The sequence below is a fragment of the Buceros rhinoceros genome, unplaced genomic scaffold (genome assembly GCF_000710305.1).
Source record: "Buceros rhinoceros silvestris isolate BGI_N320 unplaced genomic scaffold, ASM71030v1 scaffold32154, whole genome shotgun sequence".
Classification (NCBI taxonomy): Eukaryota; Metazoa; Chordata; class Aves; order Bucerotiformes; family Bucerotidae; genus Buceros; species Buceros rhinoceros.
The window spans coordinates 1-17,368 of NW_010410580.1; the positions used below are offsets into that span (position 1 = coordinate 1).

At 47.2% G+C, this 17,368-nt stretch overlaps 1 protein-coding gene across 1 annotated transcript in view; it reads right to left on the minus strand.

Annotated features, from left to right (window-relative positions):
• Nucleotides 1-1,252: 1,252 nt before the first annotated feature.
• Nucleotides 1,253-17,368, minus strand: part of IPO9 (importin 9) — a 32,870-nt gene continuing 16,754 nt past the window's right edge. The window contains exons 11-25 of the mRNA XM_010135695.1: nucleotides 17,199-17,350; nucleotides 16,022-16,120; nucleotides 15,782-15,888; nucleotides 14,530-14,669; nucleotides 12,826-12,985; nucleotides 11,643-11,869; nucleotides 11,289-11,437; nucleotides 10,260-10,388; nucleotides 8,732-9,007; nucleotides 6,862-7,028; nucleotides 5,236-5,369; nucleotides 3,759-3,878; nucleotides 3,183-3,284; nucleotides 2,309-2,385; nucleotides 1,253-1,739 (exon numbers count right to left, since the gene is read on the minus strand). Of these exons, the coding sequence (XP_010133997.1) occupies nucleotides 1,629-1,739; nucleotides 2,309-2,385; nucleotides 3,183-3,284; nucleotides 3,759-3,878; nucleotides 5,236-5,369; nucleotides 6,862-7,028; nucleotides 8,732-9,007; nucleotides 10,260-10,388; nucleotides 11,289-11,437; nucleotides 11,643-11,869; nucleotides 12,826-12,985; nucleotides 14,530-14,669; nucleotides 15,782-15,888; nucleotides 16,022-16,120; nucleotides 17,199-17,350 (2,150 nt within the window). The 3' untranslated portion in view covers nucleotides 1,253-1,628. The remainder of the gene's footprint in view (nucleotides 1,740-2,308; nucleotides 2,386-3,182; nucleotides 3,285-3,758; nucleotides 3,879-5,235; nucleotides 5,370-6,861; nucleotides 7,029-8,731; nucleotides 9,008-10,259; nucleotides 10,389-11,288; nucleotides 11,438-11,642; nucleotides 11,870-12,825; nucleotides 12,986-14,529; nucleotides 14,670-15,781; nucleotides 15,889-16,021; nucleotides 16,121-17,198; nucleotides 17,351-17,368) is intronic.

Genomic DNA, 17,368 nt, shown 5'->3' on the forward strand with positions numbered 1-17,368 from the left:
ACGTACCATGACACAACCGCATGGGAGCTCGATCAGAGCTTTGACCTTACCAGACACACACGAACCACCCTCCAAATCCTGCTTCTCCTAGAGCTGCTCAGACACCCCCCCCCAAGAACTCCCGGACAGTTCCGGTGAGTCTGCGGCGAGCGGTGGGGTGTCCCCCCAGTTCTGCCCGTGCTGAGGCTCAAGAGGAGGTGCTTGGGGTGGGACTGGGGAGTAAGGTCTGCTCTAGAATTCAGGTTATTTTACCATTCTCCCCCCCAGGCTGAACAAATGGTGCCATCTTAAGTCTGTTCAAAAGACAGTTTATCATTCCCTCTTGGTAAAAAAGTGGAAAGCTCTACTCGGCGAGCCTGGTAAGACACAGAATCCCTCCAGCTCCTTGGAGGCTTTTAGATACAACTTCGAAGCGTATTATTCCACAAAGGAACAGCAGGTACCTTTCGTAAGAAAGGAAACTCTCTAAAGGGTCAGCCTTTTCCTTTAAGCAGAAGATGTATCCATTACAGGAGCCCTTTCTGTCCAGAAATGCCCTAACGTCCTCCGCCGGCACATACGGGAAGGTTCCTAAGGAGAAAGAGGTCTTTAAGAGGTGACTTCAGGCAACAGGCACAAGTTCCTTGTGAGTCGGTTTATAAGAAGGATACCAATGTACATTTTAAGAGGTTTATTTTCATCTTCCCCAAGGGGGAACCAAAGGCAGAGAGGTGGTGTGAGATACAGCACACTGTTCTTACGGCTAAACCGATTTGCAAATGTTATTTTACCACTCTCTAAAAATACACACGGGAGCGTGAAGGAAGCCAAGGGGTTCAGAGTGGCTCTCGAGGAGCACACGTTAACTACAATTGGGTTTCTTTCCCCCTAAAAGGTGTGGCTCCTCCTGTGTTCCATAAAACCGAAGTCTTTAGCAGCCACGTGCCACAGGATTGAAATTTATGTGGTAGCTTCCTTGGAGAATGTGCACACGACGTGTTAGTAAGGAACGGCTCCAGGGGGCTGGAGAGAAGAGGCGAGCGACAAAGCCCCATCCACACCGGCCAGAGGATGTGCATTCACTTCATTGGCTCTGCTCCCCATCCAACCGCCTGTAAAGAGGCTCCACACCATCCGGGCATCTCTGATAAAAGAGTCTAGAGTTCTATAAAAAGAGTCACGGTGTAAGATCGAGATATTTACCCTGTATGTGTTATGCAAGCGCGAAGAGGAACGACCTTCCAATTTCTCCAGATACATCCACGCCATCTCAAGTGACCCAATGCCTTTCTCTGTCCAGCTGCGCTGTGGGAAAGTGCCTCTTCCCAGGTAGAGACAGTTTGCTTTTAAAAATATTAAGGACACGTTTTTTTTTTAATCTTTAAGAACTTCCTGGAAAGTTACTGTGGAAAATGAAAGTGCTCCCATGGTGAGATCAATGTGCAAAGCTCTACAGACTTCTGTCCTTGCTGCTCTCTCAGTATTCCTTCCTTTCGCTGATTCTGTTAAGATGAGGCTCGATACATCACAACGAGGCCATCACCCACCTGGAACAAACAGGCAGACACTGGAAAATGTTTTATGTTTAATCATAAAACATGGAATAAGCAAAAAAAAAATATTGTTCAGATACGATCGGTGTGGTCTCTCTATATACCGATGGCCTGCAAGACGCGCTTCTCGTTCTCATTGAGGTGGTCTGAGAACATTGCATAGCAGGGCTGCTGGGCAAACTGGCAGAGGAAGTCGGTGAGATAGGCCTGGAAGGAAGAGAGCATGACCCAGTTAGCATCACGCCATAGTGGAAATTCTCTTTCTTTCATGTATTGAAAGATAAACCTCCACACACACCAGTAAGACAAAGGGTTTGTGGAGAGCAGGCAGGCAGCAGAGGAGGAGGGTGGTCGTGGAGGGGAAGCGCTAATGAATGGCTGCGCACGGTGGGGAAGGAGCATCGGATCATACAGGGACCGACAGGATGGAACTGTCTCCAAGCAGAGTGGGAGGTTCTGTCCTGGGCAGTCTCCAACCTGCTCTGACTTCAGCAAACAGCTGGAAAGCTCACAGGCAGGAAAGTCTCGTCTCCCGCTGCTCAGGAAGTTCTGTTCACTCCCATTTCCAAGTTACAGATACTGATCCCATAAGGAACACCAACTCCAGGAACTCCTGGGATACTCAGCACTTGTCAAAGTCATTTCAGTGAACCAAGAACCTTCGGGACAACAATCACTAATTGGTGTATCCAGTGGTTTACAACTTTGTTAAAGTACAACATCAAAAATAATTAAGTTTATGAGGAATGACGGGGATCTGCTTTCTAGAGCATCACCTGGAGATCTATTTGGTAAAGAGGGTCCTTTAATGCATCTGGATCATCCTCTTCATCATCTTCATAGTAATCCTCATCTGTCAGAGGCAAATCAGCAGGTTTTAACATCAAACAGAGCAAACTATCTCAGGAAGAATTTTATTAGACTACTGTTGAAATCTGAGGATCCCAAAATCAGTAGTTTTAGCATTGTTGGGTAAAAAAAAAACAAAACAATGGCATCCAGAATATTTGCTCCTAAGTTCACACAATGAGAAAACACCAAACCCCAGAAGATGATGGGTCATAGTGGGAGCCTCCAGGAACAGGGAGGTGAGAGGAACAAACAGCGGGGTCGGGACAGGCAGGACTGGTAGTGATGTGCACTGTTGTCTTAGGTCGGGGTGGGGGGACACTTCCCACTCTGCGCTAACATCAGCAGATCCCCTCACTGCGCGGCCTGTCAGCATCTCCCTTCTAAAACTGCGTGTGTCCTGCAGAGTGGAGGGGAGGAGAGGATACACCCACTCCAGCTTCTTTACGCAGCAGTTACAGCTGCAGGTCACTCTGCAACGAGCTCATGAGCTCATCCACTTCCACGACACTGTCACTCCAAGGGCACGCCTCCACCTTTGAGCATCAGTTTGCTCTTTAGAAGAACCATCTGCAGAACCTCATGGCAACGCAAAGCCTACGCAGCAGCGACTTCATCACCCTGTTATTCAAAGATGTGTCACTCTCTCACCGAGAAAGGTTCTTACTGAGAAGCCCAGTGCAGTATTTCCTCCCCATGGCCTGCAGCCTCTCCGAGCTGCTGCCGCAGACACAAAACCTGCACTCAGATGTCAGCGACTCTACTCATACTTCCAGGGAGCACTTTAGAGCTGTTACTTACCATACTTGTTTGTGGAAAGAATATCTGACAAGAACTGTCCTGCTAATCCTTCATCTTCATCCTCGTCCTCTTCCTGATCCTCCCACATATCATTCGAATCATCTGTTTAGAAAAAAAATTATTCTAGAAACAATCAAAATCCAGGAGGTCTATCCAGCCTGTCGATGGCTCTGCAGGGGACTGTAGTTTCAAGGCAAATGGCCCTGTAGGTGGACGAAGAGAAACGCCCGCAACCATCGCCATCCTCCTGGAATGAACAGCTTGAGAACTAGAGCTGAGCAAAAAGCCGCAGGAAGAATGGAGGCTGGAAGCAGGGAGGAAGAAAAGCAGACAAGGTGCACCAAGAACAGATAATTCTTTTGGCACATGGTCAGATCCCACCTTCCAAACTGGCCCAAAATAATTCTCAGGTGTAAAAATACACAACACTGACAGATCTGATCCTTTGGATCACTCTAAGCCCCTGTAATTACAGTACAAAGTACTACTGTGCGTTTCTTATGACAGGAAATGCTTCTGAAGCGATTACGACAGACTGAAGCCATGCAAAGAGCAAAAGCAGACCCAGAGTTGTACCTTGGCTCCAGTCCGCAGCTGTCTGTCTAGACGCATTTGCTTCCATTGCATTAGAGAGTTCATTTATTATTAATTTTAAGATTTTTACTAACAAAGGAATGTTGGTCCAGCGTTCAGGATCTGGAAGAGAAGAAAAATACGTAACCGTACTGCTTTTAATAACAAATTGTTAAAAACAAGCTTTTTTTTTGTTGTGGTGGTGGTTTGTTTTGGCTTTTTGTTGTTCTGTTTTGGGTTTGGTTTTTTTTTTTAGTTTTACCATATGTTTAAAACTTCCAGGTTGGGAGGAAAAAGGAACCGACAGAAAACCCCCAAACGTTCTTTCTTTCCACCTTCACTGCTGGATTCCCAAAGACATTAACTGCAACACCACATCTTGTGCATTTGGAGCGGCTGAAATCCTCACAGCCGAAGGGATCACCCTTCAAGACAGCTCCGTTCAGATCCTCCTCTGAAGTGGTTACACATCGAGCAGGGCTCCCACACCTGGCTCTGCCTTTTGGACTCTCTCTATGCTCCACCTTTTCCTCACCAGGGCTCCCGCAGGGCTTGGTTATTCCCCAGGGGTACCAGACAGCGGCGGTGTCCTTACTGACAAAAGGAAAGATCCCAGAGAGAGACACTGGGAGCACCACTCTTATCTCTTGTTAATATGAGCATTAACCTCAGTTTAACTCAAATGCTGGCAATTACCACTCTTCTATCTGACTAGACATTACCTGAGTTTGCTAGTCTGGGTTTTTTAAGCAAAGCACAACAAGGTAGCAAGTGTTATGTGACCTCTATGCACCCCTGAAGCCTTCCCCTGTTTATCTCCCTACTTGTCCACTCCCAAACCCCCTGAGCCTATGACAGCGGGAGGCAGCGACGCCTCGATGAGCCTCCAGCGTGGATCCACTCAGCCATTACGTCCCAGCCTGCCGCTGGTCACGCACAGGCTTGAGCACAAGTTGCAGACCCAAGGTTCTGACGGACCGCTGAGGACAGCGGCTCCCCAGGGTCCTCCCTCTGCCACTCACTCCTCAGAGAAAAACCTGCCCAGCGTGCTCTCAGAGTTAATATATGGATGCAGGAACCTCCAGTCAAAGACTTTGGCTTCAGCCAATGCAAACTAAGACAAGTCTTATGCAGGAAACTGGCCAAAGCCTTCATGAAACTATCAATTCGATCTCATTAGGTGGAACAGGATGACGTGAAATAGCAGCGAGTAACTCCCTATCGCATAATCACCTCCTACATCTCTATTAAATCACAGACATCAGGAGTCTTCTGAATCAAGTCCTGGGCAGAACTAAGGCGCGCAATTGACATGGTAAGTACATGATGTATGGATCTGCTCTAAAAATGAACGTGCACCTTCCGCAGGAAACATCTCTTGCAGCTTCATGTGAGTGGCAAGAACTATTTTAAGGCCTTCCATAGCATCTACAAGCAGGAAAAAAAAACCCTTGTTAAAACCCGCAAAACCATTACTTACTTTTGGCCGACTTTGATCGTGTCCGTATTCCCTCATCCATATTAAATATTTCTTCTCCCTTTACCCTGATGTCCTGGAGCCGCTTGTCATCTGTGTTGATGCCGTACTGAAGGAGTTTACACAGTGCTACGGAGCTGGGGAGAGGGAATAGAAAAATTACAGCCCAGAAGTGCCCTGCGTTGTCTGGGTTTCACAGTTGACTCCAAACAGGAAACTCGTCTCCAGAGCAGATGCTCAGACAATCTTTTTCTATATTTTTGCCATGAACAAGTGTTACAGAATTTTTCTGTTTCTCCTGCATCTGAAAAGGGACTCATTGCCCACCCTGCAAGGAAAGCCGAAAGCTGACAGAGCTTTGGACTGACACTCCCAAGCACTGCACACAAACACTAGAGGTTCTTCTGGATCAGAAAGGCCACAAGATTAAATACACTCCTGAGGCTGATAAAGTTGGAATTAAGAAGAAAGCCATGGCAAGGAAGTAGTAACTTGGCTGACCTGCAGCCATGAACACCTCTCCTCTTTTCTCTAGTTTCAAAGCTCTTTTGGACTTCTGGTCCTTCACTGCTCTGCTACACTCAGAGCTTCTACCTTGTTCCTTCGGCATCCCCACATGTTCTTTCCATCTCTGCTGCTCAGATTTCTACTCCACACTTTCAAACCTTCTGCAGCTCCAGGCTCTTCTCAAGCCATACTGAGGATGACTCTGACTACAGGTTAAGGCCACCAATCCATGGAGACACCCTCGAACCTCTCTGCTGGCTCTGCAAGTTTCACACTCAAGCTCTGGAGCTCCGGAGAAGTTGCTCTTTGTGCTTTCACGTCACACCCTCTTTCTCTCCCGCGCTACAGTCCAAGTTCCCAGTCTGCTGGTTTCGACCCAGATCTTACAGGCCACCCCTGTGCAGCCCTACGTTTTCCCATCCTTTCATCATGCAGGTCAAGAGCAAATTGCCACTTCTCGTTACTGGTTTCACAGGGTATTTGACTGCCTTACAAGAGTAACGCTCCCACGTGTCCTAAGAAGTGCGTTAACAACCGGTGAGACCCCTTGGAGTGGTCTGGTAGGCTTCACATTTCCAGAAAGAGATAAAAGACAGCAGCTGCAGCAAAATTTAAATTATTACATAGCATTTATTTCATGCTTTGGAATACTGTCCTCAGTCTCCACCAGAGACACAAATGTGCTCCCACAGCAAAAGGGAGAGAAAACTGTTTCTGTTGATTTCTTTACTGACTTATGTAAGATCATTAAACCCACAAGAAATCACCAGATTCCCTCAGGAAACCCTCCACAATGCCCCCAAACTCTACAAAGGCAGTTTCATGTCTGGATACCATTCCCGTCCCATTCAGACAAGTTCAATCTCTAAAGTGCTCCTGTGCTTGCAGGAGACACCGCCTTCCCCCTCCAGTCACCGTGTTCCAGCACAGAAATGTAAGAGGAGCCCTCAGAGGAAGCTCGGCGATTGCTCTAGTTACTGCAGCTCTCCTGAGCTGAACTGACAGCGCAGTGAAAGAGCCGCTCTGTCCATGGCTGGCACACACTAACCCCAGTGTGACCCAGCTCCTCTTCCCTCACTCCCAAAGCGTTACTGCCCAGATCCTGCTCATGACCGGTCCTACCTGACTTTGCCTTCATACTGCCCGTAGAACAAGTGCTGCCGGCTCATCCACTCGGCCATTACGAACTCCAGGGCAGGTTTGCCGGTTGGTCCGGGGAGACTGCACAGGAACTCCAGGAGTGGCTCCAGTTGTGAGTGAACCAAGTGAGCAAACACCATAATCAAGGACTACAGGAGGAGAAAAGAAATGTGAGCTGTACATAATTTAACAGCTGAACATGTTTTATCAAATATTCAGCGAGTTCTCTGCGGAACTGGGGCTGTGCTCAGCAGCCCCGGGAGGAAGGAGAAGTGTCACCATCCACCAGACGCCGTGTGCTATGAGAAGAGGCAGTAAACTACCACCAGCAGCAGCAGTGTTTAACCACCCAAAAACATACTGCAGGAACAGATTTACTCACCCCCATGCCCCAAACTAACAAATCTTCCTAAAGCGAAGCCTAAACCACTATTTTAAAAACTTCAGAGGTTGCAGTTGACTCTTGACTAGCAAAAGTATCACACGGCAACACGCAGACACCGCAGCACCCCAGTCTGCTCAAGGGACCAAACGCTGCACGCAGAGCTCTATGTCCACACAGATGCAGCAGACACATCTCTCATCACCGAGATGAGGAGCAGACATTATTGGTCCAGAGCCAGAATCCATATGCTCTTCCCTTTCACCCCAGGGATCTGCCATCATCCCCCCCCAGCACAGGACCACCCTTCTCCCACAGCACAGCAGCACTTTGTCAATTCTCAGTGCACTTTGAACACACGTTTTAGGGAAAGCATTGCAAGTTTTAGAAAGGTTTTTTTCCACAAGATGCAGCTTTATGGTCTGACTCCTAAAGACCAGGGGTAGAATTCATGAGTGGCAGATGCCTCAGCATCAGTCTCCAAGTCTGAGGGCTTCTCTGCAGGCTTCCTCAGAGAAAAGCTGCCCACCTTTAGGCTACCACACGGAAAAGCTTCTGCACCGTGAAAGGCTCATTGCTCTTCTGCTGGCTACGGGGGCTTCGTGTAACTGCTTCAAATTTAAGCTTCCGCATCTTTTAACTCCAAAAGCAGGCAGTGAGAGCCACTCTGAACAGTTAAGAATCAACAATGTATCCAAAGAGGAAAAGAACCCATCAAGGCTTTTGGATGAAATCTGTGCTGACATCTGAACAGTCTTGTTGATTCACCAGGTGCTGGCTTGGAAAACGCATGTACCAAAACCAGAGATACCACAAGATAAAAGGGTTCGAGCAGAGTGAGCTGCACTGAATGCTGCACCGAGGGCAAAGGCTCACTCAACGGTGCCACCAAAACACCCTCCCACCACTGCTGCTGAGGAACCAAGGCAGCCATCACCAGGTGTTTTACGTTGGGCAGAGACACGGAAGACAGGAGAGAGAATGAAGACACTGGGATAAAATCATTCCATAGAACTGTGCTGCTAGAAGTAGGTCAAAGCTAGAAGGGATGAGGATGCTCTTCAGCCTCTCAGCTGTGCCAACCACACCTCCCAACCACCAGAAGTTCCCCCTGTCTCCACTCCCAGGCATTTACCCTTCAAAAACACAGCAAAAAACCACTGGAAAACACATGCTGCCTCTGCCATAGATCCCTCCTGAGGAACTCCTGTCCCTTCTGAAGGTTCACTGCTTGCAAGCACATGGTCACGAAGGACTATTTAAAGTGTATTAAAGCTTTCCCACAGGAACCTGGCTCGCCCCGTAACGCACACAGCTCTGTATGAGCAAAGCAGGCATTTTCCTGGCTACTTAAAGACGATGTGCAGACTCTCTGATTGCACTGGCCATCATCAGGCACACAATTAAAAAGACCTACAATTCCTTGTCTTGACCCTTCTGCTTGCTCTCCACGGTGCCCAGCCCACTCACCTGCATGACACTGAGCGTCTCCGCTTGCTGCATTTTACTCAGGATCGCTCTCAGGATCTGGTCCAGATTCTCTCCCAGCTCACTTCCTGCTTTTGAAATTAAAGTGGAGACCAGCCTGCCCACAAAGGCAGCAGTGAATTCTGACGTCCTTGGATCCAGAAGCTGGCTCACCACCTGCATCACATACCACAGCCCGTTGTGGCCTTGCTCATCGTGCCACTGTGCAATTTGCTCCAGCGCCACTGAGACGTACGCACGCAGACACTCGCCGCCGTTCTGAATGAGAAGATCACCGTGTTAGGATCTTCCTTTCTCCGTAACGGAGAGGGAGCAGGGGAAGACATCTGCTTTCACCACCTCAGAAAGCCCCTTAAGCATGATGAAAAAACTGGGCAAACTGGTGGCCTCTGGAACAGATTCCAGCTCTCTTAATGTGCAGTAAAATGAGCACCTGACTTTACAAATCATTTCTACAGACTTCGATTCATTATCATATACCAAACTCCTCGCTACAAAGACTAACTGAAGCTGCTGCAGTTTGGGGCCAGTCTGGTTACCAGAGAGATTCCAAGAGATTCTAACAAGCGAGAGGTGAAGACAGCATGAGCAAAACGCAACCCAGCAGTCAAGCTACAAGCCTTCAAGGTCTTAAAACAAAGAGGCAGGAGAGCAACCAGCATGCTGGTCTCTAACCTCTTCTTGCTGGTCTCTGACCTGTTCTGGCTGGTCTGTTGTTGAGGGAAAGCTCTTTCTGTGGTCTGTATTCACAAGGCAAAGGGTACCTGGCACTACAAAACCCCTTATGTAAGGAAAGGAACCAGCTTTATTATTTATATGCCAGCTAATAGCTGGAATGAAAAGGCTCCTCCAGCCTCTTGATGCATTTTCTTTCCTGCTTAAATACTCTAATACAGCAACAGCAGAGCCTGCCAACAAGGACAGCTCAGGCACTGCTGCTGTTTGAGATGAATCCGTGCTCTCACCCCACCCCCTACCCAGCTCAGTCAAACAGCAGTTTGTCCTCCCATTCCCCCCTAAATGAGTTCAGGAGGAAACTACTAGAAGGAGGAGGTCTAGGACATCTTCTGCTCAGGAGTCTTTTGCTTCCCTAGGCCTGAGCGTGTTCCTGAGGACAGCCTCTGCCATCCCTAGGTGTGATGAATGTTACTACGGAGCAAGAAAACCAATAAGGTTTTGTTTGTTTTTTTTTTTAATTTGGGTTTAGAGTTTTGCCTTTTTTTTTTTTTTTATGTGCTTCAGAGCCCTAAAATAGAAAAAAAGACCAAAGCTGCTGCTTTAGTCCCTCTGGTCCTTCAAGCTAAGGAATGACCAGCAGAAGTCATGGCAGGCCTTGGAACAGCAGTACTTTCATGATAAACAGGAGGTGGCAGACAGTTCTGAGGTGGCACTGACAGAGCTATTGGCAAGCAAAGCCTGGGCTCCTTAAAGGCTGTGTCCCCTGTCCTACTCAGTCCCCTCTCTCAGACTGGCACAGCCCTGCAAGCCTCACCGCTCCCCACAGCATTACCTGCATGGTGGCGTTGTCATCCGTGTTCAAGCTGCACTGAGCCACGGCAGGGAACGCCTGGCAGATCAGGAGCTGGGACAGAGGAGGTTTCGTGTTCCTCACCACCGTGGTCAATATGTCGATAGAGGTCTGAAAGGAGAACACAAACAGAAGCACCGTTACAGCAGCAACCAGCGTACCCTGCCAGCACTACCCACCGCAGGCACAAGTAAAAAAGTGTAAACTGGAGGGCCAAGAGCCCGTGCTGGAACCACACCCTCATCTCACACTCCAGAGTCTTTTTCACATCAGAGGACAGTGGAGCCATGCACCCCAGCAGCGCTGTGTTTGACACCAACATGTGCGCTGTGAAAGTTCCCAAGGCAGTTCAAACATTAAAAGCTCTTGAATATGAAAAACACTTTCACTGATCCACGCTGATCAGTGTGGCCAGAGAACCACTGTAGCTGACCTGTTCCCTTTTGTTTATATTGATTTAAATTTCATTACCCATAAGCAACTGTTACAGTCGTACCAATTAATATGCAGATTATTGACTACTGATACAGATGTTTATGGGTTTAATTCTGTACAATCACTCTACACAGTCTTAATCTTTTATAAAGGGACTTTTTACAGAAAGGACAAACCTGTATAATTTGTCTGCAGCAATTTATACACGAGACATGTAAATCAGAAAAAGCCTTAGAAAACAGCATAAGGGATAGTCGTGTAGCCTGCTGGAGAACAATCCCTCCCAAAGAGGAGGCTGTTACTGGTGAAAGATAGCTACGTCAAATCAAAGTGACTGGGGATACACTGGCGAGACTGGGAGAAGGCCAGAGGAGCAGTTCCGAGTTCAGTCATGGAAGCATCTACCCCCACCTGCAGTTTGCCTGCTCTCCACAAAGAAACCTCTACCCGTGGCCAAAGTCCTTGCTCCAGAGCAGGTTAACAGCAACCTTCCTATTCTCTGCAGACCAGCCATCCTACACATCAAAGACCGGGAAACCACCTCCAGCTAAGACCATGTACCCCTGTAGCACTTACTGCACAAAGCCCTGCTGGGATCTTGTCAGCAGGGGCCTGCATGATGCTGACAAGAGTTGGGATTAGCCTCATCTGCATTGGACCCTGGCAGGCTTCTATCTGAGCTAGCTCCTTAAAGATATCTTGGGCAAGAGAAGCAACAACTGGATCTGGAGAGAGAAAGCACCATTTACTAGAACATACTCACAAACACATCTCAATTTTTGCTACCAGTATTTTGAACAGGCAAAGCACCAAGTTTCCCTCTGAGCTTTGCCACGTGAATCACTGTTCATTCCATTATTTATTAAGCTTTCAGCACAGGATTCAGTAGCAGAACCAACTGTACGTTGAGAGAGCCATCTGAACACCTACCATTGCTGTACTTCAGAAATATGGCAATGGTGAAGGGGCAGATTTTGTTCTCCACACTTGCTGTAAATGCAGGGTCTACCGTACAGACGATGCACAATGTCTCCATCACGAGGTTCAGCACCTCCGAACTGAACTGAGTTGCCAGGTGAATCAGGCCATCCAGAATGCTGGGAAGAAACGGCTGCAACACATGGGTGCTCTCAGAGATCTTCAGCTGGTCACAGTAGCTAGGCAAGAAATGCGTGATACAAAAATACAGATGTGATGTATTAAAGTGATTTATACATTTATCCCTAGATGATCTCTACGGGGTTATTTCACCCCATCCATTCCTCCTCCTTAAGTTCACTCCTCTAGGACTTTTCCCCTTCAGTCTGCTGGACCTGGATCTCTCAATTCTCGGCTCGTTCCGCCCCAAAGGTTCACAGAAGCAGAGTTGAATCAAGAGATGTTAAAAGCTTCTATGGCCTCTTGGTTAACAGTTCTCTCCATCCACGGAGAAAATAAACCTGAGGAAAGCAGCAGTCCAAGACAGACACTCACTGCTTACAAAATGTTTAACTACCACGTTCCACAAGTGAGCCAAAACAACTGCAGGAATAACTAGGTTATAAGCCTCTGCCTTCACTTATTGGTGAACATTTTGGTGCAAACAGAAGAGAAGGTGGTTTTGGGGGGAGAGCAGGGGAGCATTGGGGTTTGCGAGTTTCTCTGTGGTTGGGTGGTTTTGCTTTTACACTGAGTTAGTCAATACAGGAGATCTTCCTTTTCCTTTCTTGCAACTTACTTACAAAGACAGGACACAAACCCACTCCCCAGACACTCCTTATTGCTGGGATTTACTCCACGAGCATGGATCATGTCATCAGCCACCTCTGTGACTGAACAGGAGCGATCTGGGTTTCATCTTTGTGCTTTCCATTGCTGTCCAGTTCTGCTTCTCTCTGGGACTGTATCCAATTGTATATAACAATATTTTATCGTAACCAATCCCAAGTCCCAATTTCATACTCCTCATTCGAGTTACGCCATTCTGAACCTGCTTGCTTACACTTTCCAAGCTGACATCAAATATTCCACAGCCTATGCAGAAATGGTATCACTACTTTTAAGATTCCCGTTCCAGAAGTGTAATTGGTAGCACCCATCCCTGGGGCGTTGGCGTGCCTGCGGGTTTACCTACCCCCAGATTGCTCTGACCGCAGAGATTCGGACCGAAGGCGGCTGGGTTTCGTGCAGCCCGCTGACAGTAGCTTGCAGGAACTGCTGGATGAGTTCTGGAGACATAGCGACAGTGAAACGGCTGGCGGCCCACAGAGCACGACCCAGGAGAAATGGGGACACTGAAGCAAAACAAAAAACCCAGCGGTTTTAGAGTGAGTTTTACAAGTTTAAAATGACAGCTGCTTCCATCCATTATCCAAAATCTTGCCATCCCAGTGAGGAAATGATGCGACACAGACGACAAGTATGCAGACAACTCATTTTAGTTCTTAGGCAGAACCTTAAGTTATTTCAAAGAAAAACTTCTCATCTCCTTTTAAAAACCCCAAACTTTGTCTCTCAACTGGTTACAGCTGAATTTGTTCCTCGATACAGCACTACAGGCTTCACTGGTCACCAGAACGAAAGGGAAGGAAGAGAATAAATAAAGGGTTTTTCCATAACTCCTCATCTCACTCCATGTTCTGTTCCCAACAGCAGCAAACAGCAGCAGCTTAGGGAAAAAAATTAGAGAAGCAGAGCACGGGCAGCTTTTAGGGATTATTTTTCTAGTTTCCAGCCATCACCTTGCAATTACAGAGACACGGGGAACACTCATCACCCACTCACCTGCACATGCTCATCAGGGTGGGAGGTACCTCTATCTGTTTAGGCTATCCTCACCCAGATAATGCTCTATTTATTTCTCACCATCTTTACTGCCAGTATTTATACTCCTGCAGGTACTAATTTTAAGATGAGGACATAAAAAACTCAGTGCGAGAGAAAAGCTTTAGTTTTCTCTACGAGTAATAAAAAATGCAAGAATTTTATTTTACAACCACTACTGAGTATTAAATAGATATTCTCTGAGAACTACCTACTGACTGACCACAGGAGCTCCTTCTAGCTCCTTTACAACCCAACACCACACACGCAAATGTGTGTAAATATATGTAAATAGCTGAGGTTGGTTTTTTACATGCACTTTGAACACTGTCTCTTTAATCAAAATTACCTCAGAAAAAAAAAAAGAAAAACCTGTTTAATATGCTAAATAAACATGTCTTTGATAAAAGCATCCAGCAATTTGTTTTTTCTCAACAACATAATTTAATGTGGATTCACCAATAACTCTCCTATTGGCTTAAACTTCTCCAACTTTAATCACTTGCAGGAGTTTTGAGGCCTGACTTTCAACATATGCTCTGACATTCTGCTCTGAGTATCACAGAAAGCAGCAGCCTGCAGAGGTCCCAATAAAAGGATCCCACTCAGCCACGACTGTAACTTGGATTTATGTGCTACGACCAGTGTTAGCCTCAGCATAATGAAAACGGAATGGCACAGTGCCGCAGGGATTCCAAAGCCTGGTGACCACTGCTAGTGTCCTTCCCAGAATCATAAACAAGACAACAGAACAGATCTTTTCCACCAAGATCCCCACGCAATTGCACCTCATCTCCAAACCCCACAGGCTCAAGCCCCCATCCAGTGAGATTCAACTGAGAGCAGTGTCCCACATTCAAAGGACTCACGTTAGCCCTGGTAGAATGTGTGAACTCACAAGATAAGACTCCTGTCCTTTCACACCACCACCTGCTCACAGACGCTTTGGTTGGTGAGGTATTTCCGTGGTCTGGCGCTCAGCAGTTGCTCTGAGTACCGGCAGGGTCCAGCGTACCTGAGAGGTTGAGGTCTGCGAGAACGACGTTTGTCAGGAAGCCGTGCATGTCGAAGTGTATCCTGCCATTCTTCACGCTGTCCGTAATGATGGACTTCACAGAGCCCAGGGCCAGCATACAAGCTTCATGGATCTTCCACCTGCCAAAGAATTCAGATGTCTTTAGGTTTTTCCACCACCTTCACCTCAATAAATAAATCAAAGCTCTGACGTGAGACCATTACAGTATTTTGGTATGAACTACCACAGCTACAAAGCAGAGAGTTTAAAATGGCCCTAAAAGAAACAAACACTTGCAAAACTCAGTAAGTTGGGGGCTTGGAAACTCACCCTGGACAGGCAGCATTCTCAACCACTTCTAAATTACCATTTGAATGATTGTTACTTCTTGAACCAATTTTGTGCCCATAATAAAGAAAGGCAACTCTTCGCCAAAGGCTCCCACCTCCAGCTATGCCCTCCTTGATTCTCCTACGGGCAGAAGCATGGTCATACCCAGTACATTAAAGGTTCAAAACCATCTATTTTTGTATTATGTTTTGTTAATGATGATGAAACAGGGGTAGATGCAAACGCCTCTTCTCCTTGGGTCTGTGAAGCAAATAACCTACTTTAAAACTCTTCAGCATTAAGGCAGACGGGAACTCAATGTCCAACAGGTCCCAAGTTCAGTTGCTGCTCTACTGTACAGAGTCACTGCTCTAACAAGCCAACCATGAACACTGAACCAATGCAATGTCAAACTGAGAGGGGATTGTTACGGAGCGGCAGCCAGGCACATGTGCGGTCGAGCTTTCGCCTCTATCCCCAAAGCAACGTTAACAACTGCATCGTTGAAGTGCTACAATTGAACACATGTGTCTGCATACAGCACCTGTATCTCTTCTTTACATCAAGTACAAATAAAAAGTCTGAAATCTGAGCTCATTTAACTGAGCACAAAGTGAAAGTGTTGCCAATATCTCTTCAGACTGGAAAGAACTACTGACTGTCACCAGTGAGATGTTCTGAGGAATTGTTGGGGTCTGGAGGAAGGCAGCCGGGGACCCACTAGCTCGTGTGAGGAACTGCTGCAAGCATCGCACGTCATCTGGCTCAAGAACTGCTGCTCTTTCTTCTCCTTCTAATCCAAGTTCTCCCATTCCATCCTTGTCCAGCAGCAGCAGCATCACAAAAACCCCAGTGGAACTGGGCTGCGCCCAGTGCTGCCAGGAGCGTGAGATCTCGCTGCTTCCCTACTGCCCCACCTTACCAGTGCTCAGCACCGCTGTTCTTAGCCTGCTCAGCTTCCTGCAAATGCCTGGTAGCCGCTGCAGCCAATGCAGTTGCACTCTCGTTCTGGAAGTCAGCAGCCACAGCCTGTGCAGGGGGAATGGCAACATGTATTTAGGACAGACTTTACAAAGCTTTCTCCAAAAGCCCTCCATGAAACCACACTGATTATTTGTTGTTATTACTTTGGGTGCATCTGAACGTGGAACACAATTCATACCAGCAGCAGGTCCTGGGCCGCAATCCTCACTGTATAGGAGAAAGTATCGTCATCTTCATCCTCCACAAACTGCTGTGGATTTGCAGTCCAGACTTTTATCTGGAACAGAAAGGAGACAAGGACAGGGTGGGTGACAAATGCAGAATGCTGAGGGGAAAAGGGAGCGTTTCTGCTCCCAGCAACCTCTGTTTGGCAAAACTACTTTCAGAATTTTTCTCTGCCAGAAGTTGTCATCTTCAACTGATTTTTATTATATTCTGTTGGAGAAACCTTTGAAAAGAAGAGATTCCCTCTCTTTGTTCTGAGCTCGTCTTGCTCTTCTGCTCCTCGTTTGAGATCAGAATCTGCCACACTGATGACTGACCTGGAGCCAATGCCACAGTTTTATTTATAGATGAGGATGGGAGAAGCAGGGGAATCGTTAACAGAGGGCCTGGTTTCATGCTTCCCTAAACAGAAAGACGATGGCTGTCAGGCTGGAGAGGCCAGTGGCCACACGGAATTCCAGTACAAACTAGTTCCCACTACCAGCACAATCTGTTCACTGTCACTACACCTGGCTGTCCCTTTCAGCACCACAATCCGCAGTTTTGCGGCATACTTCTTCGTGAAGGATTGAAGGAATAAACCTTGAGAGAGTTGGGGTTTTTCAGCCTGCAGAAGGCTCTGGGGAGGCCTTACTGGGGTCCTTCGATACATAACAGAGGCTTTTAAGAAAGATGGAGACTTTTTACCAGGGCCTATCGTAACAGGACAAGAGGCAACACTTTTAAACTGAGAAGGTAGATTTAGATGAGATATTTAGAAGAAATTCTTTATTACGAAGGTGCTGAGATAAGGGAACGTGTTGCCTGGAGAAGTTGTGGATGCCCCATCACTGAAAGCGTTCAAGGTCAGGTTGAATGGGGCTTTGAGCAACCTGGTCTAGTTAAAGATGTCCCCACCTATGGCAGGGGGATTGGACTAGGTGATCTTTGAAGGTCCCTTCCAACCCGACCTGTGCTGTGGTTCTGTGACTTGCTGCCCGTCTTCCACCATTTAGGCACATTTGGATGTTATTGCCCTAACTCGTGGCACAGCGAAGTGACAGAACCGCCTGTCAGATCACAGCACTTCCACACCCTGAAACCCTCCTTAGGACACGAGCGCGTTTAGGTCTCTCATTTCATTTGCTCACCTGCTCCTCTGTGATCTGCATGTACAGGAGGATGTAATAGATCAGCTCTGGCAAAGCCTTCTTCACTGTGCTCTTAAATTTGTTGTTTTCCAACAGGGCATGAACAAATTCAAATATGCTGAACACCAGGTTTTCAAAGCCCAACACTTCACCTGAACAAAGAAGCGGAA